The sequence below is a fragment of the Nipponia nippon genome, unplaced genomic scaffold (genome assembly GCF_047370975.1).
Source record: "Nipponia nippon isolate SJK-2023a ecotype South Korea unplaced genomic scaffold, ASM4737097v1 scaffold_5, whole genome shotgun sequence".
In the NCBI taxonomy this organism is placed as follows: Eukaryota; Metazoa; Chordata; class Aves; order Pelecaniformes; family Threskiornithidae; genus Nipponia; species Nipponia nippon.
Genome location: NW_028262369.1, coordinates 15,353,801 through 15,367,607, shown reverse-complemented (window position 1 = coordinate 15,367,607; position 13,807 = coordinate 15,353,801). Strand labels below are relative to the sequence as shown.

At 59.8% G+C, this 13,807-nt stretch overlaps 1 protein-coding gene across 9 annotated transcripts in view; it reads right to left on the bottom strand.

The window, feature by feature from the left end:
• Positions 1-13,578, bottom strand: part of MPRIP (myosin phosphatase Rho interacting protein) — an 82,637-nt gene extending 69,059 nt beyond the window's left edge. For 3 of the 9 annotated variants that reach the window (XM_087734264.1, XM_087734263.1, XM_087734266.1), the window contains exons 1-2: positions 13,086-13,576; positions 1,975-2,052 (exon numbers count right to left, since the gene is read on the bottom strand). In XM_087734264.1, the coding sequence (XP_087590390.1) occupies positions 1,975-2,052; positions 13,086-13,205 (198 nt within the window). In that variant the 5' untranslated portion in view covers positions 13,206-13,576. Of the gene's footprint in view, positions 1-1,974; positions 2,053-13,085 lie in introns of all 9 variants that reach the window. The other 6 variants (XM_087734262.1, XM_087734265.1, XM_087734270.1 and 3 more) reach the window with 5 other exon arrangements.
• Between the last annotated feature and the right edge of the window lie 229 nt (positions 13,579-13,807).

The window sequence follows — 13,807 nt, the reverse complement described above, 5'->3', positions numbered from 1 at the left end:
CACAGCTGCCAAAAAAGCAGGGGGGACGCCCTAACACTGCAGGGACCATTCCTAAAGGATGAAGAATGTTCCAGAATTATTTCTGCTCAGCCCCTCAAGCCCCAAACCCAGCTGTTTGGGGTGCCATAGGCTTTGCAAAGCAAGGTCCTGCCAGGCCATTCGGCAGGGCTCTGCCAGAGGTCTGCTTGCAGCAGCCCACGTTGCTCAATGTTCATTTAATGCCTGGCTTTGTGGGCACCCAAGAACAGGCTATTTTGGGGTTGCTTCCCCACCCCACTGCTCTCTGCATTCAGACAGACCCCAGAGACAAAAGACTCCAGCTATAGGCTGGAACCAGGACTTTCCTCCTCCTCTCCCGAAGGACGCCCACAAGCCCCATCATTGCTCTCCAAGAGACCCAAGTCCTGCAGGACACCAGAAGGATCCACCAACCAAATGCTCCCAGCCCTCAGCTTCATCCTCCGTGGTCTATTCCAGCACCTGGTGCTGCAGGGTGACAGCGCCATGCTGGATGTCCTCCAGCAGTGCATCAGCTGGATTTAGATGGTGGCTGCACCTCCGGGGGTGGCACAGCCTAGGCGGTCCTGCCTCCCCTGGCACCGTGCTGGCACTGCTGCTTCTGCAGATGCACAGCAAACCAGATTGGAGAACTGATCTGGCTGCAAAACTGCCTTTTTTTTTGTGTGTGCCAAGTTGTTTTCAGCCAAGAGCAAAAACTGGTTGAGCAGGCTGAAATGAAAAAGGTCCTAGATTCATAGCCCCAGTGCAGCAATTCTTATCTCACTTTTCTCAGCCCTTCGGGCAAAGTCCAAGGTGCTCAGGGACAAGCAAAACTACCAAGGACCCTGTGGACCTCCACATGTCTCAGCTTAGCAGGCAGTATCCGCTCCAGGGGGGACCCGAGTCCCATGTCCCCACAATGTTGGGCCAGCAAGCCTGCAACTAGCTGTGACCCCAAATAATGACCCATATACCCCAGGCTGAACTCGGAACCCAATTCTGGTTCACTCAGGAGAAATTTTTTTATTACTAGCAGCTCTGAGAGCATTTTGGCTGCGTGACAGAGGGTTCACGGACCATTGCCATCCCTCCCACGCACAAGACAGCCCTGTCCTGGCAGCCTCAGCAGCAAGTTCCCTAGAAGAGCAGCTTGAGGACAGGCTGGGAGTCCTCGTCACAAGCCAGCAGTGAAAGGACATCAGCTTGGCCACGTCCTTCCAGGCCTCACACCCCCCCCAGGGCAGGAAAGTGGGGGATGCTCTGACCCCCACACGACGCTGCTGTTTCTGCAAGGCACGAGCAAACCCCTTTGGGCAGGAGCTGAGTGAGCCCCGCTCTGTCTGCAGGTCTCTGCTGCCAACACACTCAGCTTCAGAGCTCCGCAGGGTTATGGCAAACGGGAATCACCTCTCAGCCCCTTCCTTGCTGCATGACTTGCCTGACACAGCAGTATTTGCATTAGGGGATGGGATGCAGCCTCCCTCCAGGGCTGTGGGCATGCCCATGATGAGCTGCAGAAATAAAGTAGTTGTTTCCAAGCACCAAAGGGAAACTGGGTGCCTTGCTGATGGTCCCAGCGCAGCTCAGAGCCACGCAGCCCACACCCCACCGGCTTGAGAGCCTTCCTGTCAGCATGGCATGTGTCAGGCCAACCAGAGCCCAACCAGAACAGCATCAAGGCATCAAAAAGCAACAGCAGTAAGCAATAAAACTGCACGGACTGAGATTGACGAGCACCTGCAGTGCCCCAGCCTGCTGCCCATCATGGGAGACCTCGCATCCCAGAGAAGGCATTCAAGTCCTGCTGCAGGAAACATCTCCCGGCTTCCTGGTTTGCGCAAGGGTACGGGTGCATGGAGGTGTCTGCGACACTCCTGGGGCCGCAGCTGCCTCCACAGGCAGGGACAAGCCCTCATCACTCCTCCTGCCACCCCCACCCGCAGCATGGGAAGGGGGCATCTCAGCTTTGCTTACCCGGGAGCGATGGACAGGGTTGTCAAAGTCCGTTCCTTCTGGGGCCAGCAGCAGCCAGCCACCATAAATGGGTTTGGCCTGCAAAGAAACAGCAGAGAAACACATCAGGCACAGAGGAAACTGGCTCACCATGGACCTGCAATGTGGGGCATCAATGGTGGGGGGACCATGTGAAACTGCACCAGCCCCCTGCATGAAGGCAGCTGCATGAGTTCAGGCTCCTGCACACAGGCAAACTCAGCCCTGCCAGTGCAGGGAACACGATGCTTGATGGCAACCCGTGGTGTTATATACACTGTGTGCAAACGGGACTGAGATGAGGACTCGGGAGGAGGTAAAACCCCAGCCACAAACACCAAACTGAGCTGCTTCTGCATGGCATCACACTGAGAGCACCAACCTCCTGACTACTGCCAAGCTGCAGAGCCCGTCCTCACTGACAGCTCTTCCCCTCACCATCGGCAGTGTGCCTCTACTCCAAAGCAAAAACATACTCCAAAGGAGAGCTCGATGTTTTCCTTTTGTTAATTAAGAGAGGAAAAACTACCCAGCGCTGGCAGTTCTCCAGCTCACAGCCGCTTCCCGTGCCGTGCACATCCAACACCCGTTTCCCCGCAGGGGCGGCCCCTGCCAGCCCACTCCTCCCCATCAGCGGCTTCCAGCAGCCCACGGCCGAGCATGCAGGAAGGTCAGAGCCAGTCAGAGGGAAAACAGCTCATTCAGCCAGCCGGGAAGAGAAAGGGAAAGAATACCCGGAAAGAAATGCCTTACAGCACTGCTGTTTATCAGTGGAAAAAAAAAAAAAAAAAATCCAAGCTCTTTCCACCAGCGGTTTGGGCGCAGAAGTGGCTGGTGCGAAGCAGACCAATGCCGTAGCGAGCGGTAGGATGGGGATGGGCACCGGGCATGTCCTCCCCCACAAAGTCCAATGGGCACCGCTCCTGCTGCCTGTCAAGCTGCAAACTATTAGCCAACCCCATTCCTGGCAAGGGCTGGGGCCAAATCCTGGTGCAAGAGTGGCGAGGCATTGCCACACCGGCAAGGTGGCTCTGCAGAGGTATCAGGATAGGCCAGGAGGGAGGAAACCCAGAGCAGATCCAGCTTCAGGAGCCCCTGGGTCCAAGGACGCTGCTTTCCACCACGAAACATCCATGCACGCCCAGCCCCAGCCTGGCCTGGCCCCACAGCAACAAGGACACACGTTCCCAGCTCCTCTCGAAATTATTTGGTTAATCTTGTTGCTTTCGTTCTTTTCTTTTTTCCTTAAAGTTTAAAACTGTTTCCAATTCGGTACCTCCCCTGGATTCCTCCTGCCAGTTTCTGTGGTTTTGTAATGTTAAAAAAAAAGTTTCCCCTCTGGAAAAATCCCTGCAAACAATAGAAGAAACTGCCTATGCACCAAAAACTGTCAAATGCATGAAGCACTGAGTAAGCAAACTGGAAACAAGCCGGAGGAGCCCTTTTACTGTTTATAAAGTGAAAAGAAACAACAAAATCTCTTATCCTCCCCCCACAACATGACATATCAGCTCTAGGTGTTGCTCTCCCAGCAGCTGGGAAAACATGATTTGAGAAGACCTTCTTTCCTTCCCCCTGTCTTTAAAGGGGATTAAAAACAATGAAAGTGGAGTACTGGGAGTGGGATCCACTTCTGGGGAGTCGCTGCCCTCCCTCCTGGGGGCCCAGGGCACCCTTGCACCCACCTGTTCCCACAACCAGCACGAGCCTCACCCACAGCGGGGGCCTTGCTGGCACAGAAGGGCACCCCGCCAGCACCGCAGCCCCTCATGTCCCCCTGCCACCCCCATCCTGCTCACCTGGGTGCTGGCACCCTGCTCGCCCGTGGCCCCCATGCTGCCCCCCAGCCGGCACGGCACCCGCTCTGCGCCCGGCCCCGTGCCGCCCACGCTGCCAGCACCCGGCAGGGTGAGCTATGCTCCGCCACTCCCCCGGCGCACCCCGCCGGCAGCCCGCCCTGCGCCCCCACCCAAAGGCACCCGTGACGCATCCCTGCCCACGCGAGGGGAGGACTTTGGAGCAGGGGCTCCCACCACTCCCTGCCGTGCCAGGATGTGGCCATGTCCACCCGCGTGGTCTGGGACAGGCAGGGCCGCTTGCAACCACCTTTCCCAAATTTCTCTTCTGTTTTATGGGGGAGGGTGGAACAAAACTGCAAATAAATAACTAAAGATGACCCACCAGAGAGCCAGAAAGTGCCTTCAACTGGTCACTGCGGCAGGAAAGGGGGGGTCCCCAAACTCCCATGAGAGGCATTCACGGTGAGCCCTCAGCAACCGGCTCCGGTGCTTGAGAAGATATTGCAAGTAGCCTCCACCACCCAGAACAAGGAAGAGGATGACAGCGAAGGCAGGACGTGGCGTCCCCAACGCTTGGCACTGCCACGCCAAGGCAGCACCCTGAGGAGCCCTCTGCAGTGATGCTATGGGCAGCCGAGCTGCTCACAGGGCTCAGCCCTCCTCCATCCCCCAATTTTCCTCTCCGTGCCCCAGCAAAGCCCCTGAGCACAGCCAAGCGCTCAACTCAGCAAGGCTCCACAAGCAAAATCTCTCCCCGACATGAAACACAGCACTGCAGCCCTCCCAGCAGGACCAACCCATGCGGCCCCGAGCACCCCGCTGCACCCCAGCAGCGTCCAGCCCCACATAGCCCCCAGTGTGACAGGCAGCGGGCAAGTCCAAGTGCCACACCGGGGATGAAGTAACTGCGAAACCCAAACAGGGGACACCATCACCAGGGTCAGCAGCGAGCAGCCTTAACTCAGTACTACAGGTGTGAAACCCTGCCCTACCTCAGCCTGGCTCACACCCCTCAGCAGACATTTTTTTGCCCTCAACCACTCAATTTTGGCTCAACTGACCGTATATAAAGCACCGAGCACCTGAAATACATGCCCTTAACATAGAGCACAGTCATTTCTTTACCGGCGTCATAAAAAACCATCAGTGGGCTATACTTATTTCGGCAGAAGCGTCCAACTTCAGATATTGAAACCAAAATAGCTTAAAGGTATGAATTAGAGCCAGCCAGCGTGGGCAGCCCGGTTCCACCCACCAACAGATGAACACACAGCAGTGCTTTTTAAAGCCAAACCAAAACAAGCTACTGCTAAAACCAAGCAAATACCCAGAGAGGTACAAGCCTAAATAAAAGGGACATGAATTAGCACACGCAGCGTCTGAAATAAACCCATCACACCTGCATTGGAATGGCACTGCTGAAGTGAGGTTTAAAATAAACCTGCTCAGTGCTGCTGTGGGAGGTAGGGTCCAGCGGAGCGTTACCACACCAGGATGGAGCTGGAGCCGCACGTCGCTTCACACCAGCTCGGCTTCCTCTGGAGAGCCCAGCAACAAGGAAAATGCAACACCCAGCTGCTCAGAGCAAAAACTTCTCCCGTCCAAGCAGATCTGTCCAATTTCACATCAAGGGACAGTGTTAGAGCAAGCCCAGGGTTCCCAGGATGCCTTTGACCACGCAGAACCTCGTCCACCTCCCGTGAGCTCCGGCAATGTCCGAAGGGCAGCTCCAGGCAGTTTCCCTGCAGGTAGCAGCCACACGGGATGCTCAGGCACTGGGCAGCTTTGCTTTTATCCAGATGGTACCTGGCCGAAGGCTGAACCACAAAAGGATGTGGAAAGCAGAGTGGAGGGCAGCTGCTGGCAGTGCGATGCATCCACGTCTGGGGTGGGGTGGGGTGACGCTCACAGGGTGGGCAGGAAGAGCAGAGCCGGTTCCTCCGGCACGGCTCGCAGTGATGAAGCCAACCACCCGCCACAACGTTGGCCAGGAGATGCCAAAGCCGCTGCCTCGCCACCCCAGGAGAGATCTGCAGGCACCTTGCCACCCAAAAAGAGTGCTACAGCCACAGTGCCTTCCAGGGGCTCCACCACACAGGAGATGTAGCTGGGCTGGAGCCCCGCAGTGCCCGGTTCTGTCCTGTCCCGTGGGACCGGTGGAGGCTGACTCAGGCAGAAACACCCCCGCGTCGCCGTTCCGCTTCCTGTCACACCTCTGGGAACGCCCAGGTATCCCATCCCGCCCGGCCCTGTTTCGCTTCAGGGCCTGCCAGCAGAGCTGCGCTATGGGTGCTCCACAGCCCCTCACCTGCCTCTCGGGTCGCTACCCCAGCCGCTGCATCCGTCCCCTCGGCCGGCAGGCCTGCGCCGCATCGAGGGGCAGGACGCCGCATCCAGGGGCAGGGCCCAGGGCCGGCGCTGGCAGCATGGCAGGTGGGAGGAAGCGGAGGAGGAAGCGGCCCCAGCTCAGTTTACGCAAAGCTGTCAAGCTGCTGCGCTGATGCTGCCCAGGCACGGACAAACCACCCCACCCCAACCAGCTCCACCAGCACTGGGAATGCGATTCCCAGCAGCCAGGGGACTGGGCTCAAAGGACAGGCAGAGCCACTCAGAACTTTCCAAAGCACAGGATGATACAGGAACCACTGCACATCCCCAGGGCTGCAGGGCACAGTCACCTGCTTCCAGCAAGCAGGACAGGTCACAGGAGCCTGACAGCCCATGGAGCACCACGTCACAGGGCCAGAGGTGGGTTGTGACACCAACCAGCGTGCCCGCTGGACAGGCTTTCACGCCTGCAGTGTTTGTCAGTGGTACCTTCACCTCTTCCCTCCCCCATGCAAACCAGACAGCCAAGCAGGGCATTTGGCAGCACCGAGCAGAGCCACACAGTGCCGGCCACGCGGTGCCCACAGAAGCTCATTGCACAAGGTGGAACAGGAGAGCTTGCTGACATCCACATCTCCTCTTAGGGTCTGGACTCAGCCCCGTGGCAGAGCAACCACATCACCATTGGGGTGCTGGGATGCCCAGGCAGGCTGGGGATGCCCCTGCAGCCAGTCCCCACCCACCCCAACATGCTCCGACGGAAGTCCGAATCCATTGCTGGGAGACACTCCTGGCTCCGAGCGCATGGCGGGAGGGATAATCTGTTTAGGCTGCCGGCAGACATAATCAGCCTGTCTCGGGTGGAGGCAGGGCTTGTTTTGTTCAGGCTTGGCAACTGAGCGGGAAGGGGAAAAAAAAATGGACCGTTGCAGCAGAGCTTTAGCCTCTGCCTCCAATGCTGAATGCAGAGAGCCCTGCGCATCTGGGAAGCTGTGCCGGGGCTTCCAGCAGCCCTCCTAGAAAACAACAGCCCCAGCCTGACCCAGGCTGCAGGTGAACCCACAGTAACTCCCATCCCAACACCTTTGTGGTTTAATCCCATTATTCACCAAAGGGGCCTCTCTGAAAGCAACAAGAACAGCGCCTGCTGTTCCCTGCATGCACCTCTGGGTACTCAAGAACAGGGTCACAGCTCTCAGCTGGACCCACAGGAGACCACGGTCCCAGAGCAGAGACAGCAAGGTCACCGTCCCCTGTGCACCAACTCCCAAACCGCTCAGAGCTCCCAGGAGGGAGGGACTAGTTTCTGGAACAGCTCAAGGGGAAAGTCACCACAAATGCTGTGGTTGCAACCTCAAAAGAGGAAATCTGGGCAGTTTCAGCTCTGCTCTTGGTTTTGTACACCTTGGAGCCCAAAAGAACGTCGCTGATGGGTGAGTCAGAGCAGCCGTCACCCGGCAGGAATGGGGAAGGTGAGATGGTGTTTGAGGCGGGAATGGGATGTGACACCCAAGCAGGCTTTCCTGTCCACAGCATGGCTTCTAGGAACTGAGAGACAGGCATCGCTTAACATTTTGCATGCTCCCAGCAGGATGCCACATGGACCGCTGGAGATCCGCGACCCCAGCCGGCGGGAGGCTCTGCAAACACCACTGTGCAAACCCACGCTCCGGCAGCAATCCCAAGGGCCGGGGACATAGCCCAGCCTCGGCGGTTAAGCTGCTTACATCTTGGCTTCCCTGCTCGTACAGTATTTCCCCTCTGCTGTATGTCACTTGGTGACGGGCAGCGGAGCAGGGCCAAACCCCAGCATGGGAGGCTGCTGTGCTGCCAGCGGGCGTCCACAACCGCTCCCAGCATGAAAGCTCTCTCCAACCCCCAGCTCTGCGTCCAGGTGGCTGCTCGCTGCCCCCGGGTTCAGTCCAAGCTCAGCTTTCTCCAGCCCAAGACCCGGGCTGCTCCTGGGGGCAGCCCTGGACGCATGGGGACAGTCCCCTTTCCATGCACCTCCCACTCTCCTGCATAAACACATTTGTGCAGCACGGGTGCGGGCATCAGCCGGCTGCTGCCGAAGCTGCAAATCGCCCAGGCCAGGCTTTCATCACCAACACATCTCACCATGCAGGAAGAGGCCAAACCAGACCAGACAGACCAGACCTGGGGCGTGAGGAACACGAGGCACCGCTGCCATGGGGCGGCTGGCGGGCAGCACGCGTGGCACAGCCCTCCTGGCACACTGGCAGGCCTGACCCAGCCACCGGCAAACTCCAAAGAAAGGAGCTGCCTGGGCAATTTGCCGTGTGGGCAGCAGGAGTGACTGACCAACCAGAGGAACAGGAAGGGGAAAGGTTGAATTCACCCTTCGTGCAAACAGCCAGTCTCCTTCTGCAAATACCCTGGCCCTGGCCCCAGGGCTGCACTCGGTTCCGAGCACTGCCATCGGCTTGGGCAGTCGGAGCAACAGCTGGAAGAGGCTGGCTGCAGAGTACACGGGCAATTTGTCAAGCAGCAGCAAAATGGAAGTGGGAAGGAACGGGCTTTGCAATCCCAGCTCCCCCTCCCCGAGCAGCCCCAAAGCCCAGCGTGTCCCACAGCTAGCAGGCGCATCTAACCGCCTCCCACATCAGGGCTTCCTCAGCGCCTGGGAGAAGCCACAACATCTCTCCAGAGTGCTGGAGAGGGGATTTATCACTTCCTTGGGTGCCAGAGCAGATAAGGTATGGCGCCATGCAAAAGAACAGCAGCAAATAAGTGTGCAAAAGGAATGGTCCTCTGGCACCCAAAGGCACCACCATGCCCCTTCCCTTGGGCCACACGGAGGGTTAAGTGCACCCAAAGCCGACCCCAACACCCAACCTGACATCCCTCCCGAGCACCCGCTGCCTTCATGCCACTCTCCAAGGGTGGGATGCTGACCATGGGGGACAGCCACCAAGACTCTGCCCACCCCAGCTCCTCTGGCTGTGCCTCCCCCAGCCCCTGCCCACTGCAGCCACTGACAGAGGCGGATTTGACATTTGCAGAGAATCTCCCCCTATTCAGTCCTAATAATTAGTCAAGTACAGGCAGATTTTTGCAGCATGATACAAGCAGCCGGGAGCAGGGAATGCAAACACGGGGGCTGCTTTCCAGGAAAGAGGGGGTTGTTCCTTCCCTGAGGAGCAGGGGGTGGAAGCAAAAGCGTTCCCGGGACGTGATCCCTCACCCTGCTGCCCTTTGGACAATGCACAGAGCCAGGACAAGACTCCGGCCCAGGGCATCACAGCCCCATCGATGCAATGCCCCAGAGCAAAGCCAAGCCTGCGACCCAGCACTGACACACTCTGGCCTTGGGGCTGCTTGCGGCCAGCTGTTCGGCATCCAGAACAGTAGGAAAGTGATAATGTCCAAAGGAGAAGAGATGGAAATAACCACCCCCCCACCACCACTGGGCAAGGGTTTCATAGGCCAGGACGGGAGGAGGCACTGGGAAAAATCTGTGAGCTCCATTTTCTAACTGGGTGGTCCTCTGGGCATCCATGCCACTGTTTCAAAAAAAAGAAAAAAGAAAAAAAGGCACTGGTAGCTGGAAAGACGTCCTCAAATTCCTCTATCTGTGCCAGTCCCCATGCCCCGAGAGAGCACACGCATGGAGAAAATTAAAAGCAACTGCTTTACACTCTGCTTTTCTTCCAATTCAGGCCAAGCGTAATTTTGAGGTTAATTCCCAGCCTGTTCCTGTCATGGGGGGCTTCATCTTCCTTACAAGCCAAAGGCATGTGTGCACAGGCACGGCTCAGACTGGGCCAGCCGGCATGGACAGCAGGGACCCCAAGGGGACACCCCCACAGCCCTGCAGAGCCCCGGGTGGCTTCCTTGGGAAGAGGGTCCCGCTGGCTGGGTCAGCTTTGTCCTGGAGATGGAAGAGGGTCCCCGGGAACCCTCCATCCTCCTGAGGCAGGCTCTGGGAAGCCAACCTCCACACGAGGTTTGCAGGAGGTTAAAGGGGACCGTGCTGTGCCGGCACAGGCACGCCTTGCCAGGAAAGAGGGAATTCCCACGAAAAGGGAATTTCTCCCTTGCCAGGAAAGGGGCAGCGCCAGGGGAGCTGGCGACAGGGGCGTGCAGCAGCCAGGACAGAGCCATCAACAGCATCATGTCTGCCAGGGACCAGATCCTGCCACCGCACAGGATTGCAGGGCTCTGAGCACCCACACCAGGGCTCGGGTTCATCGGGGCAGACCCACAGCAACAAATCTTCCCAAAGGGGGAGCAGACGCGGTGACTGACCCAGTTTTTCCCACGCTATGCGGGCACCCCAGAAGGTCAAACGCAGGTTGCGGGGGGTCAAGAGCACATCACCTCCCACCTGCAGCCCCAGGGGATGACAGCCAGGGCTCCAATGGGTGGTGGGACCACACATAGCCGCCCCAAGTCACACCGACCCCTGGCCAGCAGCACAGCCACGCACAAAAACAACTCGTGAACACAGCGCTCCCAGGATTAGGGACTTAGCATCCACGCAGCCCTTTGAAGTTGGAAGCGCTAAGTCCGATTATTATTAGAGAGCTCCAGCTCATTAATCCTGAAGTTTGGGGCTGGATTCCCCCCTCCCAGTCCCGTTCCTAATTCGGTTCCTGAGTACGACGGGAATCCACTACTACCACTAAATACTTGTGACACTTTGTAAACGTGCACTGGTCTCTGCCCCAAGCAGCTCCAGCGCCCTGGCGCACGCCGGGAAGCAGGAAGGGCAGTTCCTAACACCCACACAGGTATTTTTATATAATAAAAATCCAAAAAAGACAAGAGTGCGTAAGTGTGAAGGACCTTCACCTTTCCTGCAAGCCAAGTAGAAAGGTCAGATGACTCAAAAGGACTTTTCTAGCCTGACTCTAGGTAATCACCAACACGGTCCCTGTCCATGGGGCGAGCAGGACACACTGAACATGGAGCCCCCACACTGTGGCGCGAGATCCCCCCTACCCAAACCAAACTTAAAAAAAATTAGAAAGGCAAAAAAATTCAGAGCTGTTAAATGAACCGTTATTCCTGGGTGTGCTTCGGAGCGAGCACCCCCCCCACATCCAGCCAGGCTCCTCGCTGCAGCGTGGAACCTCCTCCTCCTCCAAGGGGCACAAATTCGGAGGGGAGGCGGGCAGCATGGTGGGGAAGTGCTGGGCCGGCCGCGGCCGGGGGCTCCTCGGCACGGGGGGCTGCGCGGTGGGGCGGGAGGGTGCGTGCATGCATCACACGCTACCAGAGCCACCATCTTATCTGTGAAGCGGGATTACTTCACCCCAGCTGCAAGGGAGAAGTCGAGCAGGATTGCGCTGTTTTCCCAACCGGAGCCCCTGCGCAGGGCCTGGATCTGACCGCAGGGCCGACCCCGACCCCACGGGAGCCGGCTGTGGTGGCAGTCCCCCGGGGCCACCCGCCACCCCAAGCGGGAACAAAGCAAACAAGGAGCTGCCCGAAACACAGCTCTGGTCCCTAGGGAGGGCGACGGCCCCCCGTGGCTGAGGAACTATGGGGGCCTGCGTGCAATGCTTTGAACCACCCCCCCCCCCCCCCGTAAAAATAAAAAAGCATTGCACCCAGGAGGCAGCAAAACCCCAGGCAGAGCAGCGGGAAGGGGCCGGCCGGGAGCAGGGGGCTCTTCCCAAGCCCCCTCCGGGACGGCTCCTTTGTCTGGGCACGGCCGCGACGCTCCCCGCCACCCGCCCCTTCCCGCACACACCACGGCATTTTTTCCAGTTACATTTTTTCCATATTAGCCCTCAGATTTCATTATGCCCCCCCTCCCCGCCCCCCCGGCGAGCGCAGCAATATGTCTGATCTCATTGCCATAATAGGATCGGGAGCGGGGATGTCAGCCCCGGCCCAGAAAGGTGTGGGAGGAGGGAGGGCGGCCCTGCTCCCCGCACCCCGACACCGCGGACGGGCCCCTGCACCCCAAATGCCCCCCGTTGCGGGTGCGCGGGCCTCCGGGCCTGCGTCAGGCCTGGGAGGAAGAGGAGGAGGAGGAAGGCCCAGCCCTGGCAGCCCCCCAGCCTGCCCGCACAGGGCCCTCACTGGGAAAGGGCAGGGGTCTCCTTCCCATCCCCCTGGGAAAGTGGGGGGCTATAGGGTGGGGGGGCCGTGCCCGGCACGTCTGGGAGGGGACCTTTTGTTTGCAGCTGAGTTTTTCCCAGGACTTTTGGGATATTCCAATGGAGCCCCCAGGATACCCCCACCTGCTGCCGCGCACCCCAAGAGGGGCTGGGATCACCCCGAGAGCAGGTGCCGGTCCCCAAACGGCCTCAGGAGAGGGGTGAGGCCCCACAGGAGGAGGCACCGGGGTGGGCCTGGGCCTAAGGGACCAGTGGGCACTATGGGGATGCTGGGTGCCCTGCGGGACACCCGGGTACCTGCGCGGTCAGCGGGCACGCCATGGGACCGCTAGACACCCTACGGGGCCAGAGAGCACCCGTGGGGCTCCTCAACACCCCATGGGATTCATGGATACCTGTGGGTCCCTGTGCCACCCGTGGGGTCAGCAGGCACCCCATGGGACCCCACACCACCCCTGACAGCCCGCGCTACCCACGGGAGCGGCAGGCACCCACAGCGTCCTACGATACCTGTGCTAACTGTGAGATAGCAGGGGAACCCGTGCTAACCATGGGGCCAGCAGGCACCCATGGGACCTTGTGCTAGCTGTGGCACCCTAGGACATCCATGGGACCCTATGCTATCCATAGGATCCTGGGCTATCCACCGGGCCACCCGTGGGACCCTAAGCTACCCAGTGGGCCCCGAGGCACCCCTGGGGCCATCATGCAGCCACGGGGCTCTACACCACCCACGGGACCCCGGGCGACCCACGGGGCCAGCAGGCACCCCACGGGGACCCAGGGCACCCAGACGCGTGGGGGCGGGCAGGGGGCAGGGCCCCGGAGCGGATTTTGGAGGGAAAACAGTGCGTTTTGGGGGAAAAGATCCCACCTGGTTGAGGTCCTCGTCGTTGAGCAGGTGGGACTCGCGGGGCTTGAAGCAGTTCTGGCACTTGCTCTTGTTGAAGATGTTGGCCTGGAACTTCCTGCAGGGGTTGTCCTTGGCGGCCATGGCGCGACCCGCGCCCGCTGCGCGCCCGCTCAGCGCCCCGCGGAGCGCCCGCCCGCCGCCGCGCCCATCGCCGCCCCGCGGGCCGCGGCCTCTGCCTGGAGCCTCCGGAGCGCGGCGGGGAGCGTCAAAAAAAGAAAAAAGCACTAAAAAGCCCAATAAATAGATAAAATTAAAGCCGGGGACGGGAGGAAACTGCAAGGCGGCCGCCTCCGCTGCGGCTCAGCGGGCGCGCATGGCCGGGCGGCGCGGAGAGGCCCGCAAGGGCCGCGGTGCCCCCGCCCTGCGGGGCTGGGCTGGGCTGGGCGGTGCCCTGCGGCGCGGCGCGGTGCGGGGCCCCCGCTGGCTCCGGTGCGGCGGCGGGTGCTCGGGGCTGCGGCCGCCGCTGCCGACTGCGCTGCCCGCAAAGTTTCCAGCGTCGCGGAGCCAGGCGGAAAAGGGGGCGGGGGCCGCAGCGCGGACGGACGTCCCCGCCTGCCAATAGAGGCGGGCATCCGCCGCTAACAAAAGGCCTCCCTGGCCAATGGGATGCAAGGAGAGGGGAGGGCGCGGCGGGGCCGCCTCGGCCGTGGGGGAGGGACGGGGCGCTGACAGCTGGGGCGGGG